The sequence below is a fragment of the Tasmannia lanceolata genome, unplaced genomic scaffold, assembly GCF_043159265.1.
Source record: "Tasmannia lanceolata isolate RefF3 unplaced genomic scaffold, GAP_Taslan_0.1 ptg000008l, whole genome shotgun sequence".
Classification (NCBI taxonomy): domain Eukaryota; kingdom Viridiplantae; phylum Streptophyta; class Magnoliopsida; order Canellales; family Winteraceae; genus Tasmannia; species Tasmannia lanceolata.
The window spans coordinates 24232238-24252647 of NW_027518685.1; the positions used below are offsets into that span (position 1 = coordinate 24232238).

At 36.4% G+C, this 20410-nt stretch overlaps 1 protein-coding gene across 1 annotated transcript in view; it reads right to left on the minus strand.

Annotated features, from left to right (window-relative positions):
* LOC143884917 (pleckstrin homology (PH) domain-containing protein) overlaps positions 1 to 20410 on the minus strand; it is a 113423-nt gene that overhangs the window by 66284 nt on the left and 26729 nt on the right. Inside the window, exons 10-29 of the mRNA XM_077388775.1 lie at positions 17798 to 17968; positions 17130 to 17222; positions 16713 to 17037; positions 16153 to 16257; positions 15981 to 16076; positions 15613 to 15680; positions 15244 to 15364; positions 14738 to 14941; positions 14438 to 14641; positions 14249 to 14358; positions 10708 to 10804; positions 10500 to 10598; positions 4815 to 4964; positions 4457 to 4531; positions 3863 to 4369; positions 3115 to 3462; positions 2889 to 3020; positions 1970 to 2083; positions 1705 to 1889; positions 1411 to 1519 (exon numbers count right to left, since the gene is read on the minus strand). Of these exons, the coding sequence (XP_077244890.1) occupies positions 1411 to 1519; positions 1705 to 1889; positions 1970 to 2083; positions 2889 to 3020; positions 3115 to 3462; positions 3863 to 4369; positions 4457 to 4531; positions 4815 to 4964; positions 10500 to 10598; positions 10708 to 10804; positions 14249 to 14358; positions 14438 to 14641; positions 14738 to 14941; positions 15244 to 15364; positions 15613 to 15680; positions 15981 to 16076; positions 16153 to 16257; positions 16713 to 17037; positions 17130 to 17222; positions 17798 to 17968 (3313 nt within the window). The remainder of the gene's footprint in view (positions 1 to 1410; positions 1520 to 1704; positions 1890 to 1969; positions 2084 to 2888; positions 3021 to 3114; positions 3463 to 3862; positions 4370 to 4456; positions 4532 to 4814; positions 4965 to 10499; positions 10599 to 10707; positions 10805 to 14248; positions 14359 to 14437; positions 14642 to 14737; positions 14942 to 15243; positions 15365 to 15612; positions 15681 to 15980; positions 16077 to 16152; positions 16258 to 16712; positions 17038 to 17129; positions 17223 to 17797; positions 17969 to 20410) is intronic.

Sequence of the window (20410 nt, forward strand, 5' to 3'; positions counted from 1 at the left end):
CTTCCAAACGATAGGGTATTTTTCCAATTTTAAAAATTGATTACTTCTATCATGTCCAGACATTATTAAATCCCAAAAGTCCAGTAAAAAATCTCATAATTTGGTCTCTAAAATTATTTTTATCTTGTCAGGCACTGGTCAACGTAGCCATTTCAGCTGATAGTGATTCTCCTTTAAGTAAATGCTGGATCTTTTACATATTTGGTTCATTTATTTGTTTCTTATATTCTTTTAACAATTTCTGATTTTCTTGGATTTTTTCATATTTTTAACTATTAAAAGAAAATTTCAATCGTCGTAGCGGAACGAAAGTTTCAAATGAAACGGACAAAACACATAAACATTTCGTTCCGATTGCCAAAACAAAACGCCGAACAAAACAGAATTTATAACTAAGGTTTGGAGTGAAAACGAGACCTCTTTCGAGGAATGAGATCTTGAGAAGCATGCGTTGTCCAATATTTCTTTCCGTATGGAAAGGAAATCGGCATCCGACCTTTTGAGAGAGAAAAATTATCGTTGATTTGGAAGAAGTTTGCTTTCAAAATGAAGTCTTTAATGGATATACAAAGTACAAACATGGAAAAGAGTTTCCTTTCCATCTCCTTCCACCCCTTTCTTGCAAACCAAGCATCCCCTAGAGGAAGAAAGATAGAAAAAATATAGAGAGAAAGGGAGAGAAACCCTATGCATGAGAATGCAACCAAAGATGGGGGAAAATATTTAATGTAAATTACCATCTAATATATATATATATATATATATATAATGCAAATTTTGCAAGAAAATTTTGTTGGGACCATAACAAAAAGAAAACACCATCTTAAAAATATGTTTTTAGTAATCAAAATGAGGTTAGAAAGGTTGTATATATTTATGTATATTTGTTATATTTTGTTTTTATTTCTAAATTTATTTAATTTATCCACTACCTCGAACTTCTTAATAATACAAATTTTTTGAACATTTTCCTCTCCAAATTAGTACCGTGTCCGAACTTCGTAACTTACGGTTAGGCAGTTGACAACTATGGGAGTGTTTTATCGAGATCTTCAAGATTGCACATACAAGGTGCTTCTCATGCCAGTTGAAGCAAATTTGATAGCTCACCATTAAGCTAATAGATTTGTTGTAATGGATGGTTCTAGAGATTGGGATTTTTAGTATGAATCTTTGTGCTACTGTCCTTTTCTAATAAATTTTGCTTTCATAATGAAGATTTTTACCAATGATCCCCAAAAAGAAACAATGAAAAACACAAAATACATTTAAAATTAAAGTTGCAGATTATTATGACCAGCATCATGCATTTATAAAACAAGATGGAAGCTATATTTTCATCAGAATTAATTGTTTATCCATTAAAATGTGCAAGTAGATGGATCCAGCTCAAAAAGTAGGAAAGCATACCTGGAGGTTTAGTATTTCCATGTGCACAGCACCCATTTCATCTTTGTCACCACGTAGCCATTGAAATGTATTTTGCACAGTTATATGAAGCACATCAAGCTCCAAGTAACTGAAGCAGAGAGGCAAACATAATGTAATAAAAGTGTTTAATTATCAATATGCCAAAAAATAATATTATCCTACATAGCAGACAGAAGATCAATTTTATAAAATGTCTAAAAACAATACTACTCCTGCATAGCCTACAGAAGACCAACTTTATAAACAGTTCTATACATGCACTTGAAAACTTACTCGAGGCTGTCAGTTCTGCGGGGCATCACTATTATAGGATTTCTAAGTGAAAGATCCAACTTTAGAGCAGGTGACCCTTCAATTTCAGAGGTAGTAAACCACTTCTCCAAGTTGGTTACCTGGTCTTTTATTTTTACAACCTTCTTTGCATTGCTAGGAACAAGGCCCATAAAGTAACTAGCAACCTACAAAATTACATTTGACAGTGCGTTGAGAATCTGAATAAGACTGGAAGAGGGATTAAAATGGATCATTAAGTAGGTACCTCCTGCACAAAGCGGTTCAAGTATACAATCCGTACTTCTGAGAGCTGCCCAAAAAGGCTAAAATCATACCCTCTGTAATCCTCATCATCAGCACTGAAAGAACTGAAATCAAGCTGCATAATTATGAGCAATACCCTGTTAATCTCATGTCTCAGAAAATATCATGTTAACCATATGTATAGTACAACGAAGAGGAAAGTCGTCCGTTAAAAAATAATAGAAAGAATGCTTCCAAATGAGTAGAAATCAAAATCAGAAAAGTAATAATAAAAAATAAATAAATAAATATAAAGGGAGATGATTTTTTCAACCCCACCAACCCCCCCCCCCCCCCCCTCCCCCCCTCTTTGCGTATAGGATGGATACAACCCCCTTGTAACGTGTTTTGACGTCAAAAAGCATTAAAGTCTGCCCACAATTCACGTAAAAGAGGGGGTGTAGCAACCTACAGGGGGGGGTGAAAATCATCTCCCTAAATAAATAGGTCAAGAAACAAATAAAATAGGAGCATAATGAATTTTGAAGAAATGATATTTGAGCGACAGAACATAATGAATTTTGAAGAAATGATATTTTTGTGATAGGGGTCACGTTAGTGGCTGAAATAGAAGTAAAGCATCAAGTACAATTGGAAACAAAGTTTGCAATGCTTTATTGCTTCATGACAATGAAACGGACATTAAAATCCAGATACCATATATATTATATAAAATTTAAATAAAAATATAATATCCCCTTAATTGAAAATCTGTTGAAGATTTTTGACAATGGAATTAGCAAAAGAAAACAAACAGATCCAACAGTAAGGTTTCTCACTTTGATGTTTTAACATAGTAAATTATTATTGAACAAATAACTATATTGTGAAGGTATAGGTAAAGACAAGGTTGTAGTTCAGCAAGTAGATTTGTTATATACCTCGACAAATGAACTGCCCCCAGGATTCCTCATATCGCAAACCCAGAAATACGAATGGCTGCTAGGAAGACTGTCATCACTTATTTTCAAATTTCCTAAAGAAGCTTTGATACCAAAGGAAGAAGGGAACACCTTTGAGAAAACCAGAAAAATCAAATAAGGAGTATAACAGACAGTCTAAGAAAGCCAAAGGAATTCATTAGACCAGAACAGGGCTACAGACAACCTTGATATCAGTGAGCAAATTATTTTGTGACAAAGTAGCAAGCTGGGTCCCATTTTCATTCATCAACAAAATCTGTGCACGTGCCATATTCAATGATAAAAAAAAGATGACTCTTGATTTCCCTTTCCCAAGCAGCCCTTTAACAACAGGTTCTTGAACAGTAGCTGAATTTGCATCATCGAACAAATCAATCCTTGAGATATCTTGTTCTATCATGGATGATGAAGCAATGTCTTTGGAAGCATCGGAGGTCCCTTCCTCAATGGTAATAGCATTCACAAATTTCAGAATTGCAAGAATTGTTGGTCTATAGCAGAAAAAGGACAAGGTAGCAAGGGTTACTGTCACCTGCACAGTGCCATCGGAACAAAATTATCACTAATTAGTCCATGGCATGATGAAATAGGAGAATTTATATGGTGGACGGCCATGCATGCATGTGCAGCCCAAAAAAAAAAGGGTGGGGCCCACATAATTTGGGCAATCCAACCCGTTCATTTGTCAGGACATGACGTAGATAGGGTCTGCCCAAAAAATCTTCTCCATAGGATGATCCTAACCCTATGGAGAAGATTTTCTGGGCACACCCTTTCGACCTCATGGCACAACAAATGAATGGTTTGGATCACCCAAATAATGCGGGCCCCATTGTTTTTAAGGGCTGCAAGTGCATGCACGACCGTCCACCGTATAATTTCTCAATGAAATAGTGGCCAAGCAGTAAATAAAGAGAGCAAAGACCACTCACTTGCTTATCTATGTCATTATATAAAGGAGAATTCTGGTCGTAAATAACTATCTGGGCTTTCACAAAACTACCCAGCGTATCTTTTTCTCTCAAGTCCTCACTCCCAGCTCGAAGTTCAGCATCAGGAAGTAGACCAACAATACGACTAAATCCAGGAGGCTTTATAGAAGACTTGTCAGATGAAAGGGAGCCTTGGGAACTGAAGTGCTTGGAACCACTTCCTGGGAGTTGCACAGGATATTCAACTGAATCAATTAGATTATCTGATGCTTCAAAAAATTTATCATCGCCGTCAATTTGAGTCAGATCACTGGTGCTACAGCTCCGGTCGCTATTACTAGCTAGAGATGATGATGCATTCGATGTGGCCAAATCAGTGCTCTCAATGAAGGATCTTGCAAGATATCGAGGCATAGCCATTTCCGCATAGCCAAACAAATCTTCAATTTCCAGTGATTTCAAAACAGTGCCAATGAACATGTCATTTGCTCTTATTGAAAGCTCAACCTGTTTTTTTTTTAAGAAATGAATTCCCCGGACAAAATAAGAGAGCAAAACATCACAAAAACTAAAACGTAGCCCAAAAACAATTACCTGACCACCTATTGCACGGAACTCAAGTAAGGGACTTTCATTTGCAACCAGCATCTTTCTAAAACTTTGGTTACTCTGGAAAAACAATACAGATACTCATTAGTAGCCTAGTAGGTTACTGCCATAGAAGCATAATAATAAGGGATATGCTAGGGACCATCGCAGAAGGCATTTCACGAATGGTTCCTTGCATGAGAGAGGAGCCACATAGGCTCACTTTTCAACAGATTTTGTCTTTATTCATGATGTGGCTGCTCTCATGCAACGGACCATCTAAGAAATGCCTTCTGTGATGGTCCCTAGCAAATCCCTAATAATAAACATGCAAAAGAAAACCAAAACGCAATTCAAAGCTTACCTGATGACTACAGCTGAAACAGATCCTTAGTTCGTCAAGAACGCCAGTGATGAACACTTTCTCTAACACACTGTTTTTGTCTAAAAATTCAGTTTTTGTATCTTCAAGCTCAGAAGACATTTCAGATAGACTGGTGATAGCAGCCGAACCCTGCATAGAGACACTGTTAGGTCCATATCCTTGGGTGGAAAATTGTGCTTTATATATTAAAGAGAGAAATAATAGTGATGTAAACCAGTATGCTATCAAATCCTCACTTATAAGTAAGCAGCACCAATAGATTGAAGGATACCAGATATTCCATATTTTGCATAGTTCGGGCATTGAATATAGGCAGAAAAAGAATAATATGAACTGATAAATTACATTGAAATTTTTTAAAAATAACTCTTTTGGACAGGTCACTCTTTTCCTTGCAAAGAATTCAAGAACTATTCACCATAGGTTGGCATCTCAATTAATCATTCATTAGGGTTACATTGTTTCCGGAATCAGTCCCTTGTTGAACAAAGCTTACCAGGAGCAATTAAATCTCAGAAGCATTTGAAGGAAAAAAAGGTTTATGTAGCATGTTAACTCAATCCTATGAAGGTTTGTGTGGCATGTCATTCATATATAAGCCACATATTAGAGTTACGAGTTAAAAAGGTTGTGAGTTTTCTTGGCCAAGAGGAAAGGAGAGTTTTGTGTAACCCTGCCGAAATAATGAAACTCTTCTCCCGTGGACATAGGCACCCTACCGAACCACGTAAATCTTGTGTTCATACTGTGTGTTTGTGTTTCTTGCATTTTGTGTTTCTTACATCTCCTAGTGATTTTTGTTGCACAACGTATTTGATCCTATTTTTTAGAGATTCGAGATCTCTCAGTTTTCTACCGAGTATGTGGTGCTCATTAGTCAGGTTCAAAGTTACATCAACAATTAAAAATATGGGTTACTGCTGAACTGCGTACTAGTTGATTCAATGGAATTTGCTCAAAAATGCAGAGTTTTTCGACTTTATACGGATTTCATTCACCAACTGCCACAGCCACTCCATCTTCCAATTACTTCATGGCCTGTGGAGACTTGGGATATAAGCGTGATCCAATCAAATCACCCTCCATCTTTTGTACATAACAAATACATCCAAGTCTATTCTAAGTGGGCGGATGTAGTTCTCCTATAAGTCGTAAAACTGACTAACATGACAGACTTCATCCACACAAACATCATTTATAGTTTCGGTATCCCACAAAGAATCATCTAAGACAATGGGACACCCTTCAAAACTCGACTCGTGGATTGATTCTGAGATAAGTTTCAGAATAAAACACTTACAATTTTCAGCATATTATACTCGTGCTAATGGTCGCTCAGAAGCCAATAACAAGATGCTTTTTAAATTACTTAAGAAGATCGCCTCAAAGAACAAAAGGAATTGGCACAAAAGGCTCCAAGAAGCACTTCCTCTGGATGTACAATTGTCATCACTAAGAGTAGCAATTGAAATTCCATTACTGAGGAAGAAAATGCCAAATTGAGACTACAAGAGTTCAAAGCGCAACGGTTAGAAGCGTAACAAATGTGCATGACTACATCATTCAACAAGAGAATCAAGAGACGTCCATTCAAAAAAGGTGATTTGTTTGTTACAAACAAAAGACCAATCATAAGCTCACGGCAATCTCATGGGAAGTTCAACGAAAAAATGGGAAGGATCATACTTGGTCAAAAGAGTTTTCACAAATTGTTCTTATCAATTACTTTGCATTGAAGCCAATTGCCTCCTCCCTCTAACCAATGGCCGTTTCATGAAGTTATATTATGCTTGAATGTCTCAAACTCCTAAATGCAAGAGTACAAATTGCATGGTTATTGTAAAGTATTAAAGCAATTTAATATCATACTAGGGAGACAACCCGTGCAATGCACGGGACAACAACGAAAAAAAGTAAACGACATCATGTATAGGTGATATGATAAATAAGGTATAAATAAACATGCCTAGAATCTTAATTTGTATATAGAACATGCCGTCTCTGTGAAAAATTATAGTGAAACATGAAATGAAGGTGTGCAAAACCCATAAAAAGTTGAACTTGAATTTTACTCATTCCTACAGATATTACCTGCTGCTATAGAAGCCCGAGAAAGAAAGTTCATGGAATAGTGAGAGCTAAAAACAATACATGACAGAGAAGACTGACGCCTGTTCCCTCTATCTTTTCAAAAGACCAACTTAACAACAAATTAGATTTTGAGATTTGAATTTATGGTTAAAACTTAAAACTACAACTTCCTACAATCGTTCTATTGATGAAGTCAGTTGTAGGGTAATCCGTAATCATATGCAGCCTAACATCATCACATCCAATGAGCCACTGCAATTCACATTAAATTATTTTGCTCTTATTTCTCATAAAATGTGATTAATTTGGTATCATGTGATTTTTCCTGCAATAATTTCCCTTGTTCAGAACATGTTACTTTGATTGCGTTTAAGACTGACGTGGGAAATCATATTAGATTTTAATACTGTATCAAGTAATTGTTCTTGCCATGTCCTGTCTAAACATTATAGATAGATGTATACCTATTAAATGTTTATTTATTTAGCAACTGGAATGCATGATATCTCTGTTGTAATGGGAAAGACAAATTCTAACAACATATTTATGATATACATGATCCAACTAATATCTTAAAAAATGAAAGTGGGATCTAGGTAATTCTTAGTAAGAAATTTAGGAGAATGGGATATCAAAATGCATGGTATCTCTGCCTTTGTTACCATTTTCGGTTTCCCAATTTCCGCTCACTGGCATTTTTTTTGTCTGAATAAGCAAGTGTATATTAACATAAGGTTAAAAAACCAAAAGAAGAGAGAACAAAACCAGGGGTAGGAAAAAAGAGAGCTGACCCTGAGAAAGGAAAAGAATTTTGCCTGAAACCAAGGCTAGATGGAGTGGAAGTGCAGAAATTTAGAATAAACCAAGGCTAGATGAAATCGAAGTGCAGAAATTTAGAAGCATATTCTTCCAAGATGTTGGCAAGAGAGAGAGAGAGAGAGAGAGAGAGAGAGTGAGAGAGATTGATGAGATCCCTTTCTTCACGAACCAATCGGGGGAGTTTCCAAAACCAAAGTATTTTGGAGTATTTTATCCCATTGGAACTGGCCGAGTAGTGCAGAAGAGGGGGGAAGTTGTTTCCAAAGACTTGGAATGGGAGGGAAGAGTTGCTTTCAGTGACAAATTCCAGACAATCCTGAATAAATAAAATCTCAAAATCTTTGCAATTTAAAAAGATCGCCGATAACTAAATGAGGGAGGGAGGGAGATTCAATAGCAATAAAAAAATTTGGTCCACGAGAGTTAACGTTTTTATGGCTTTAATTAACCTTGGCCACCCTAAACATTTGGAAAGAGGAGAGATTTATGCTACGTTTGGTTGCCGGAATTTTTTTGATTCTTGGGACTTTTGTGGAATTTCCGTAGGAAACCCACGTTTGGTTGGTGGGACAAAAACAATCCCAGGAACCAAAATAACCCCGCACGAAACCCCCGGAAGGAAAAGAAAATACTCCCAGGAACCAAAAATAAGCTTGCAAAAGATTTTTTTTCTTCTCAACAGTTCGACCAACCAAACATAGCATTTTTTTTTTCCCACCATAGTCCGGTCAACCAACATGGGATTTTTATTTTACTGGGATACTTCCAGGGAGTTTTTTTCCCACCAATCTCCCAGGAAGCTTTTTGTTCCACAAAAATCCCAAGAACCAAAAAAATTCCGGCAACCAAACGGAGCATAGGGAATAGCAATAAAAAAAATAGATCAAGGAGAGTTTACGATTTTTAAGGCTTTAATTAACCTTGGCCACCCTAAACATTTGGAAAGAGGAGAGATTTAGGCAAGGGGAGGGGGGAGGGGGGTATTGTTTGGCATATAATTGTTTTTTTCTAGTTTTTTAATCCAAAATTGGGTGGTAACTAGTAACAACAAAGAAAGAGGAAGCCGAATCTTTAAGAAATTATTTCGGGATTTAATGCCGAATTTTTAGAGAAAGTGCTTTGCTTAAAAAAGAATAGTAATCTAAAGTGATTTCGCATGCCACCTAGGATTGAATGTTAGATGGGGAGGCTGTCCACGTCAGCATGAATAGTTAAACCCCATCTAGCCATATTATAATAGATGCTTGTATATAAGAGAAGATTCCTTTCCAATATAAATGTAAAGAATATATATACTCGTCTATTGCCAAAAACGAAATGTATAAATAAAATTGTGCAGCCCCCCACCCTTTTATCTCAGCAAATTCTCTCAATTGATTGAGAACAGAATTTTAAGCCCTAAATTTCCCTCCCAGCAAATGCCAGGCCTTCCAACAGAAGACCCCTTCATCAGCAAAACCTAAGTGGTTTCTTCAGCTCCCTCCTCTCCGCCAATTCATCCCAATGAAAAGACAACGATATCTTCAAAACCCTAGCTCTTGGAACTTGCTTCTTGCTCTTATGTGGTGGGCCCGACCTAGGGTTCCGCTCTGATTATGGTGCCATGTTGTTGTTGCCGATCCAATCTAGCGGGAATTTGTCTATGGTGTCATGCTGTCATGTTTTTTTTTTTTTGAATGGTAAGAGATTATATTAAGATAGAATAAAAAGGGGAACCCCCGCGACCGAGATGGTCGATACAAGAGGAATCGTATTGTGTTAAAGGATGTAATTCATTTTGGTATTTCCGATTTTGTTTTTGGTAACTGTATTCCAGTAGCATCTTGTCCCTCACTCTCTCCCTCCCCTTGATTAGATTTATATTGTGATATCAAACGAATTTTATGCAAATTTACTACTTTGAGAGGATTTCAGGCATATTACTTCCATCATCCATTATATTGAATAAAAGAATGATTCGGTCTCATGTTTAAGAAAACAGCAAGGTACAGATAAATTATTTGTTAAAGACATTTGATCAAATAAAGAGATAATGTATATTTAAAACCAAGGTGATAAATTCCGGTTTTGGTTTTGATTTCAATCACGGAAATGAAAATGTCTCGATTTTGGTTTGAAATGTCAGTGAAAATCCTATAAAATTACAAAAACACATGGAAACATATGCCAACTTCAAGAATTTTAAGATGGAATTTCAAGAAACACTGGAATCAGTACAAAATCACACTTAGAAACCATCCCAAAAGAAACACAATCATCCATAATGGTTTAATAGCATCGAACGCCTAGTGACATGCATTGTTAGTACATATCAGATTTCACATGTAATTCATATAAATATTTATACACAATATATACCACACTTAACAGGCAATTCATATAAATATAATTATGTTATGCGAAACATATTGATATAATATAACACCAATGCACTTACGATTTTGGTTTTGGTATCATTTTGGTGGGGATGGAGACGGAAACATCTCTAACGTTTTGTGTCGGTTTCAGTAGAAATTTAAAACCATGTTTAAAACTAGATCAATTTGTAACATGAATACAAATTAACCATCAGAAATAAATAAAAAAGATCAAAGTAATTATTATCTTTAAACATATTATCAGCCCAAATGGAAGATAAGTGAGATTACAACAAAATCAAGAAAATATGGAGAAGAATTATTATATATATTCATATATGTACACATGTATGCATGTAAAATGAAAGTAAACATAAAGTAGGATAAATATATATACCGATGCACGATATATAGCCGCTTGAAAACGACTCTGCCATGTCCTTCGTGAATCATCAGTATCACATCTGAAAATGAACGCATTAACATGTTCCACAACCTACATTAAAAAAAGCCAGTTTAAATAAGAAACATGTGATCTAGGCAATAATTTCCAACACTCAAATCAAAGAAAACAAATTTTAAAATAATGACCACGTCAACAAGACCTTGATGTTGGACTGCCCCACATCACAGACAGCTATTACATTTTCTGCATTTCCCGCAAGCTCTGGAGGAACCTGATATACTTGTTTCCCTCGTAAGCTGAAGAAGAAGGTGAGAATTTAAAATATTTAAATATTTAAAGCCCATATGCAACAAAGCAATATGAAAGTTCTCATAGAGAAATTAATCAATCCAGATTTTGGATAAAATTTATATTAAAGAGGTATCAACATTTCATGATAAGACTCAACATTTCCATAGCATGACCAACATCCTATCTGATGAGTTGCAGCTTTTGTGCTTTGAAAGCCATGTTCCTTTTCATTCTACATATAAAGGTACTATTAGACAAAAACTGTAAAATATGAAGAATCTTCACCCAACTAAGGACAATACCCTTTTGGGGGTGCCAAGTCATAGATGCTTGGGTGCCCTGCCAACAGCCAGATCACAAGTTCCAAGCAACTTCAATAAGCGGCAATGGTACCATGAAAGCTTCATTGTTGACCGTGGACTTGGAGGGTAACTAGGTCAGTGAAAAGGGTTAGGCTCGTCATATGGGACTACCATACAGGATCTGTTGCACGCTTGACTTCTCATTCTATAGCCCATCCACAGAATTTAGGGCATGTGCATGTGATGCTTCCAGTCGTTTAAAGCTTAAACCATTTTTCCATAATTTATGTTGAACGACAAGAAATCATGTGTGCAGTCACATGAATGACGTGACCAGTGCCGTCTGTTCATCACAAAACCATATAGCGGATGATTCCTCAAAAGAATAAGCTAGCATTCTGAAACAAAGATACCTTCCTAAATTTGGACACAAACTTGTTCAATCCAAATTTTAGTGTTAGCGCCCTTTTTAAGTATTTTTGGTCAAAAGTGACTACTGAGTTTGGGAATCATATAGCATCATGCAAAGTATACCCTTATTTTCGCCACCACAGTCCTTTCTTTAAATTAAGATATCGCCGCTGATTAAAGAAAAGGAAAAATGAAGAAACAGTTTTTGATGCAAGATAACGCCATTAGCCAACAGTGTTTATAAGAAAAGTTAATTAATCTATGAAGCATGGTCAACATTGGTCCATCTTTGGGTGACAAAGAAACACCTAACCCAAGAGGTCAACACCGGGTCCATCATGGATTTCATTACAAAAGCAGGCACTGACAGTTCCAATTTTTATTGAGCTCATGGTGATAAACATGCAGCTGAACAAGCACTAAATTCTGGTGTAAAATATCATGCAATAAGATGGATTCTACAATAGTCAAACAGATTGGAGAAGGAGGATTCAATGCAAGTGGAAATGCTGCATTCTTCCCAATTAGGATAAGATTGGAAACCCTAGTGCTTTATTCATCGACAAACTGGTAGGGGTCCAACCAAACACCAACAAGCACATCAAAAAGTCGAGATAGCAGGAATTTCAACTATGAAGAATAGGGCATTGAAAGTGGTAATTGTAATGAATACCCATGTTGGGATGGATATGACTTGGATGGATGAATTGTCAAAGAAAACATTTATATTGTATCAAATATCAATTATTATGAGCTAAGTCAGACGGTGAAACCTAAGGCCTTGCTTACTGGTAAATAAGCACATTCAAAATTTTCACTTATATTGATTTCATTCAAAATTTTCTCTTATATTGATTTCATTCAGGATTTTCATTTATATTGATTTCAGAGGATTGGACATCCAGCAAACTAACTATTAATAGGAATTATATCAGACAAAAATTAGTTGGAGGACATCCAGCAAACTAACTATTCAGAGGAGTTATAGTGAGATGTTTTGAGTGAGTTCTTGTTTGAATGAGAAGCATTTTGTGCAAAAAGGAAAAGGGCGTTATTCCTAACCTTGTTCAATGATGGTTTGAAACAAAGGGTTTTGCTAATGAGTGCCTTAAGGGAACTCATTAAGCATCATTTAATTACTCTTGGGATGTTAAATTTATGCATATTTAGAAGAAAAAATCTCAAAGCAAGTGTAAAATGCTCAAAGTTTGTGTAAATTAAACGTCTCAAGGGCAATTAAATGATGCTTAACGAATGCCCTTAGGGCATTCATTAGCAAAACCCTTAAGCAATATGTGTCACGAAGGGGTCACAAGTATATAATTACTTGGACCTCCTACCATCTAATGACTATATAAGTGTCATCTTATGAAGTTTCTGGGCTAACATTGAAGCTTCCTTTCCCGGGAAGTTTGCGTGACTATATATTTTTACTTTTAAGTAGAATAATTGGTTTACAAATTTCCATAAAGTTCCTAATTCCAAGATAGTTAAGTGAGAAATGTGTGCTTATCCGTTGGAGTGGCAAAGCCTAACACTGATGTTGAATTGAAGAAGCATATTTAAATGGATCCAATAAAATCATGTTATAGTGAGTGTTTTTTTTTGTGGGGAAGGCATTTCAACATGGATTTCTACCTCATTTCTCTCTTTCAATTATGTTCTACGAAAAAACAGGGCCAATTGCACAAACTTTGCAAGTAAGATATATTTTGGGAGCTGAGATCTGGGGTCCCAAATTTTTACGTGAATGCCGTTTGCTCGTGTTTTCAAACAAATTACTAGTTAGAGAAAGCCAGACGGTTATCCCATGGCATATGTTTTTATAATTACAGTACTTCTGTAAGACAGAAAAAAAATCGTAGCCCAATCTAACTAAAACTCCCACCAAAAGCCTCATCTTCCCCCAACACCCTCATGCAAACCTACAGCACTCCTATGACCTAGCAATACAATTTCTCCAGCCTTGCATTGCTATCTGCCTATCTGAGGCTGAATGAACAGAGGCCACAAGATCATTGTCTTGGCTTTTCCAGATTTGTTCATTAACCCTTGATTTGTGGAGGTTTAAAATAGACAGATTTTAAACCTCCACAAATCTGTCCATTTTGAACCTCCACAAATCTGTCCATTTTGAACCTCCACAAATCAAGGTTTAGGATGATCCTATGGAGTATATTTTTTGGGCACACCTATCTATGTCAGGGTCCATCAGATGAATGGTTTCGATCACCCAAACAATGTGGGCCCACCCTAATTCTGGTCGACGGACCAGATAACTTTGTATGTGTGTTTTTATAGGTAGATCTCAGTAACAACAAATAGACAGAAAACAACTGTAATTAGTTTTATCGGCAAACAAATTACTTTTACACACCCATCCATGTATGCTGGTAATACCGAGTTCAGAATAGGCACATACAATTAATTGTTTTAATCCCATAAAGGGCACTCTTAGAAGTTTATAATAAACTTCCCAGAACTGCTCAAGCCAACAAGTTCTAGTGACAAATTTTATAACCATTTTCTTGTGCACTTGTCTGCCAATTTTGGTTATCCTCTTCAGCTTATTAATTTATTTTCTCTCAGTAGATTGAACATTAATATTTTTAATTATATGAAAAAGAAATATGGTCAGATACCTCATAAAAGATGCACAATAGAATAAAATAGAAGGGCATTCTCAGAAAAAAGAAGAAGAAGAAGAAGAAGAAGAAGAAGGGCTATACGAGGAACCTGAGATACTGTTTGTAAGTTTTAGAAGTAGGGCTTTCCAGTATATAGAGAAATGGCCCAACTAGACATATGTATCTCCGTTGCCATACAGCTTCCCTATTTCCAACACCCTATTAAGTAAAATTGTAAGAGAGATGAGAATTTCATTAAATTCAAAGACCAATTTTGCAGAAGAAAATAAGAACAAACCTTCCATGAGAGCAGAGACAACCATCCCTCAAAATCAGCTTGATTCCAAGGATGAGGAAAATCTGACTCCTCCTCGTCCTGGGTCTGAAAGATCTTTGCAACTTGCATTAAACGATGGTAACGAGCTGGGGAGAAATGAAACCCAAGAGAAGGCAACCGCATAGCAAGTCTTGTTGATGGATAGAGAGGACATTCTGATCGAATCTATAAGAGAACGGTAAAAAAACAAGAAAATATAGTGGTTACGCTGATGCCATTAGGTAAAAGTAAATGAAAAAAGAAACATAGGGTAGCAGTTACCTGCTGAAATTTTAGGACTATCCCACACTTTTCAATAACAGGCAACAAATTAATATTGCTGGGATGGAGAGAACCCGCAGACATTTCAAGAGGAGTTTGACTCCAATGATAGTCACCATCCACCAAGAAAGCAGATACATCACTCAAACCCAAATTGAACTTTAAGTACATATCACTTTCAGGTGAGTCCGTATCATTATCATCCTGTGCATAGGAAAGAAATTTCACATCGGAGTTGTGCTCAAAGAACTCAACATTACAGACAGATTTTGGTTGGGACTGAAACCGAAATCCTTCGAGCCTGAAATTTCGGATTTTTCCCAATTTTTTGCCGAATTTTAAGTAGTTTCGGCTGAAATTTTGAAATAATAAATTAATTGTTTTTTTACCAGATTTCAGCCGAAATTTCGAGATTTCGACCAAAATTTCGGTTTCAGACAAGGCCGAAACCAAAACCTAAACTTAAATCCATGGTTACAGCTTCACTATAGAATGTCTGAAATAACCTGTGTGCGAAGCATCAAGTTTCCTAAATCAAGTAGAAGTTTAGTAGCGTTCGAGTTATCAGGACAAAATTCAGTAGGAATGGTAATCTTGGGCGCTGCAATATCCAAGTCCAGCAAAAACCTAGCAGCAGATGAATGTATGATGAAAATAGAACTCTTAATATCTCAGCGTACAAAATTATATTGCAAAATTAAAATTTCCTGGAATGGAAAGCAAACATTGCAAGCACACTAACCAGGAAGATAATATTCTAGACACCAAGAAAAAAATTTGCTGTCCCATAATGCAGATGATTGTGCAGAACTAAAAAATATTTTAAACATAAAAGAATGTCTATAAACAAGATGGCTAGAAAGATTGAAACAAACCTGGAACGATCCATCAATGCTCTAGTAACTTGTTGTTGAGCAGTACGTTTGACTTCATCAATTGTCATCTTCACATAAAGCAGAAAAGGACGCACCAGTCAAAGCAAAATTTATAAATATGCTTACTTCCATAATCCCTATTTCACAAATATCTCTGATATTTTCAAAATATCGCGTTTTTATTGCGACGTTTGATAAAAGGACAAAATCCCGAAATAATCCCGAGATTTTAAAAATATAGTGATATTTTCATTTTTATCATAAAATATCACAATAATATCCCGATATTTTCCCTTGCTGAGAAATTCCCGAGAACGATATTTGTGACATAGCATAATCCAAATATCCTGTAAGAAGTTGAATGAAACCTGGACAGCAGCAGCAGTTTCCAAAGCTATTGTCTGACTAACGGCGGTACTGCTTTTGAAAAAACTGGTAATTAGGTTGATCGAGTCTTTCAAATACTGTACAAAAATATGCCATCATTAAAGAAGCTCAAACATATGTAATGCACGATTAAGCAAATGAAGAGAAACATACAGTCATGTAGCAAGGTGAAGCTTTAGCAACCAGACTCCAATCCACTTCGGCATCAAAAGGCTTGTAGGAAAATACACCAACTAATGACTCATCAAGAACTGCACTCTGAATAAAGATTAGACAAGAATACGTGTTACAATTACAAATGGAGAAACTGAATACATAGCAAAGGTCCTGGGTTAAAGTTGTTAACCTACCAACTTCTCCAAAAGCTTAAGCTGTTGGAGAAGGGCATTATTTATCTTTTATACTTTAATGAAAGTATACAAGATTAAATCACGCCATCTCCAACAGCTTAAGCTTTTGGAGAAATTGGTTGTTTCACATGGCATCAGAGCAAAGGTCCTGGATTCAAAACTCCTTGATATTAAAAATCCACATGTAATGGCCAACCCAAAAGAGGCGCCACATGTGCCACGTGTAGGCTAACCCTAAAAAATAGGGGCCACACGTGAGGGGGGGAGTTAAAGTATAAAAGATTAAATAACGCCATCTCCAACAGCTTGAGCTTTTGGAGAAATTCGTTGTTTCACACCACCAAAAGAGCAGCAGAATCAAACCTCAGCAAGAACCCCATTTGGAGATGACAACCGATATGAACCCAACTTGAGGTCAAAAACTTTTGCCTCTGAATAAAGTTTCACAGAACAATCCAACCCTTCACAAGATAATTCAGCAAGAGACTCCCGATATTCAGTAATAAGCTTTGAAGCATTATGTTTCATATGGATTTCCAAAAAGGTATGAAGAACGGTCTTCTTGTCTTGAGTTGGCAGCAACTGCTCATCAACACCTTCCTTGTAGCCGATGATCTTATTTAATTGTTCCCAATCCTTCTCATTGAAATGCCCAGGTCCATTTTCATCCTTGCTGGTCTGCTCACTCCTGAAAATAACAATCTTTGTTGTTAAAGTTTCATGCCAATATAATGAAAGACCACTACCGAAGAGAACAAGTCTCAAGGTCAATTTATCAACCATCCAAGCGACCACCATGATTTCTTTGCCTTCTGTTTTTTCAGGTAGAGGTCAGATTCTGTCGACTGTTCAACAAATTTGTGAGCCAACATCCTGAGTGAAAAACAAGAGCCAGTAAATGCTAAATACACTTGTGCAAATATGAAAACAATTCGAAGCACCCAGAAATCAGATGGAAAATTTCAAGCAGATGACAAATTAAGCCTGGTTATAACATTTAGCTTCTCCAGTTACTCCTATCTTGAAAAAAGTAATATAATCTCAAATGAACCTGAAAACATGAATGATATCTCCACCCAATGGGGCCATAGTGATACCTCCAATAACTTTGTCAAAATCTAAATGGTTCTTTCAGTCAAGAAAATCACTGATATTGGTTGGTAAAAGAAAATTGATAACTCAAATAGCAGTATCTGATAATGACCAAATGACAATTTTGTTTTCTTTTTCATTTTTTTGTTTGGCAGGTAAGCTGGGGTTGAACCTCAGACCACAAGGTTGCAGAACAAAGCCTTGTGGTCTGAGGCTTAACCCCAAATGACAATTTTGTTACAACCTGATAAAGCTTACCTGGTAAGATTAAGACCAACACAGGGATGCATATTTCCAATGCATTGTGTTTGAATTAACCACTCCTAATTGATAATTACCAAAAAACCGCACATTACCTCCACTGAAGAATAACTTCGATATCAAGCCCGCGATCTAGTTCATCGATGTCTTTGTTGTCATCAACTACTAACCGATTAACATCAGATTTCAGGAGAGAAGCATAGAGAGAGATATATCTCTTACGAATCCTTGTATACCGCAGAACCTGCTCCCATGATAGTTTCCCACTGCAATACAATAAACATGTTCAAAGCATATAGAAACCCATCAAAAGTCTCTGCACACATGGAGCAAACAAACAAAAAAACTCATATCTTTAATGTGACTTCCTAAATTGAATGGTGTGCACTCCAGCAAATTATCATATTGACAGATGGATAAACAATGAAGCAGAACAGTTCACAGTTCCACCTGGCTTTGAGATGCTGACTATGAAGTGAAATGCCTACAAAATCCCCAATAACAAGGTACAAGGGTTATCCAGGTCCGACAGCTCATGTGAGATCTAAATGGACTAAAGGTATATGATGGAGATCCATAAAGTCTGGCCTAAGCAATATCTAAATCCATGGAAACTCAACTTCCTTAATATCTGGAAAAGAAAACAACAACATAACAAACAAGACATTCATATAGCAACTACCTTCCCGCAAATATGCCCATGATATTCAAATCTTATCTCTTTCAATGTGTATGTTAAGAAATAAAATAAAGTGCCTGTTTTTATAGGCGGGAAATATGGAAGTAAAACGCATACTTATAATATCCTACTAACTAGACTGCTTTGGGGAGAGCAACCCACATCAATAGGGAGATGCAGTATGGATAAGGAAGATAAATGGATATGTAGTTATAAATTCTAATACTAAACTGATGCAGGACAGAAAAAGCAGACCCTGGGTATTGTGTTTTGATAACAATTGAGAGGACAGCCAACTAGAACTAACCATTAAAAAAAAAGGAGGAGGAAAAAGAAAGCCAACTAGAACGAATATCCAAGGCTTGAATTAACTTAGTCCATGGGAATAGATATGCAATGTGGAATTCAATAGACTGGTTGTGCATAAATGAAGGACCAGGGATGTGTAAACCAGGTTGTAAAGGGGCTGTAAATTAACTTTAATAGAAGTTTTGGGACTGGTTTAGGTTTAGGACGAACAGGAGAGGTGATTAGTAGAATTCCAGGGTAAATTAAACATGCGCAGGGACTGTTGGGTGCCAGGACAAGGTATAAGGAGAATAACAGTCAATAAAGATAGGTTGTAATTTGTAAAGTGATTATCAGGTTATAGGGTGACTCGTTACAGGTTTTAAAGTGTCTGGACAGTTCATAAGGACTGTACAAGTTGCTTTTGGTGACAGGTGGGGATTTTAACGGATGGGTAAAATAGTTTAGGATGAGAAAGAAAGGTAATGTAATGTGTATATTCAGGTCATGGTCTTAAATTTCCACAGAAACCGACACCAAAAGACAGAAATGTTTCAATTTCCATCCCCAACGAAACGATACCAAACCAAAAACGCATATCGAAATCAAAATCATAAGTGCATCAGTGTATACGTTATCAGTGTGTTCCATATATTTACATGAATTGCATGTGAAATGTGGTGCAAGTACAATATATACATATTTATATGAATTACATGTGAAATGTGGTATGTATTGTATTATCAAACCAGGCATGTCATCAGGTGTTTGATGTTACTAAATCATTATGGATGGTTGTCTTGTTTATGTGATGGTTTCAAGGTATGCTTTTGTATTTATTCTAGCATTTCCTGAAGTATCATCTTAAAATTCTATCATTTGCATATGTTTCTATATGTTTCCGAAATTTCACAAGGATTCCATCGAACTGTCAAACTAAAACCGAAATGTTTCCATTACCGTGGTGAGAGTGACCGAAAGCGAAGCCAATAATGAAATTTAAATCCATGGTTCGAGTGGACTGATCCTGTAGAGTTTAGGCGGAAAGGCTAAGGATAAGGTTGTGAAGACAAGTTAAAGGCAGTGGTAAAGCTTGATGACAAGGATCAATAGGTGCAAAGCTTGGGAGAATAGATCAGAGAAAAGAAATAAAGAAAAGAGGGAAAAGAGAGAATAAAAGGAAAAAGGGAAAGTACAGGGATAGAAAACTGGCCCGAAGGGTTTTCCTAGGCATCACACCATAGGATATGAAGCATCACACTTCAGAAATGCATCACACGTAATCTATGAAGCAAGGATACAGGAACGACACGATACGCGTACGTGGATACGTGATTTTTTTATTTTATTTTTTTAAAGGAAACGGGTACGTTGGGGGTACGCTGAATATAATATATTTTTATATTTTATTACATATTTATTAAAATTAAAGGCCTTGATCATTTGGGATTGTCCCAACTCCCAGCTGAATGTGAGCCCCAAACAGATTATTGGACTCAAAATTAACATAATTTCGACTCCAATAATCAGTTTTGGGCTCTCAATCGCAAATGACCAGGGTCTAAATGTAATTTTGAGCTCAATGTGAGCCCCAAACAGCTTTGAATTGTTTGTTGTTTGGGTGCGTACCCGGTGTGCTCCCAGAGAGTACCCGTGCTTCCTAATACGTAATCAACATAAAATTCATATCCAGAGCTTTCAGGGCCAATAGGATAAAATGGATCACATGTAATCAATATAA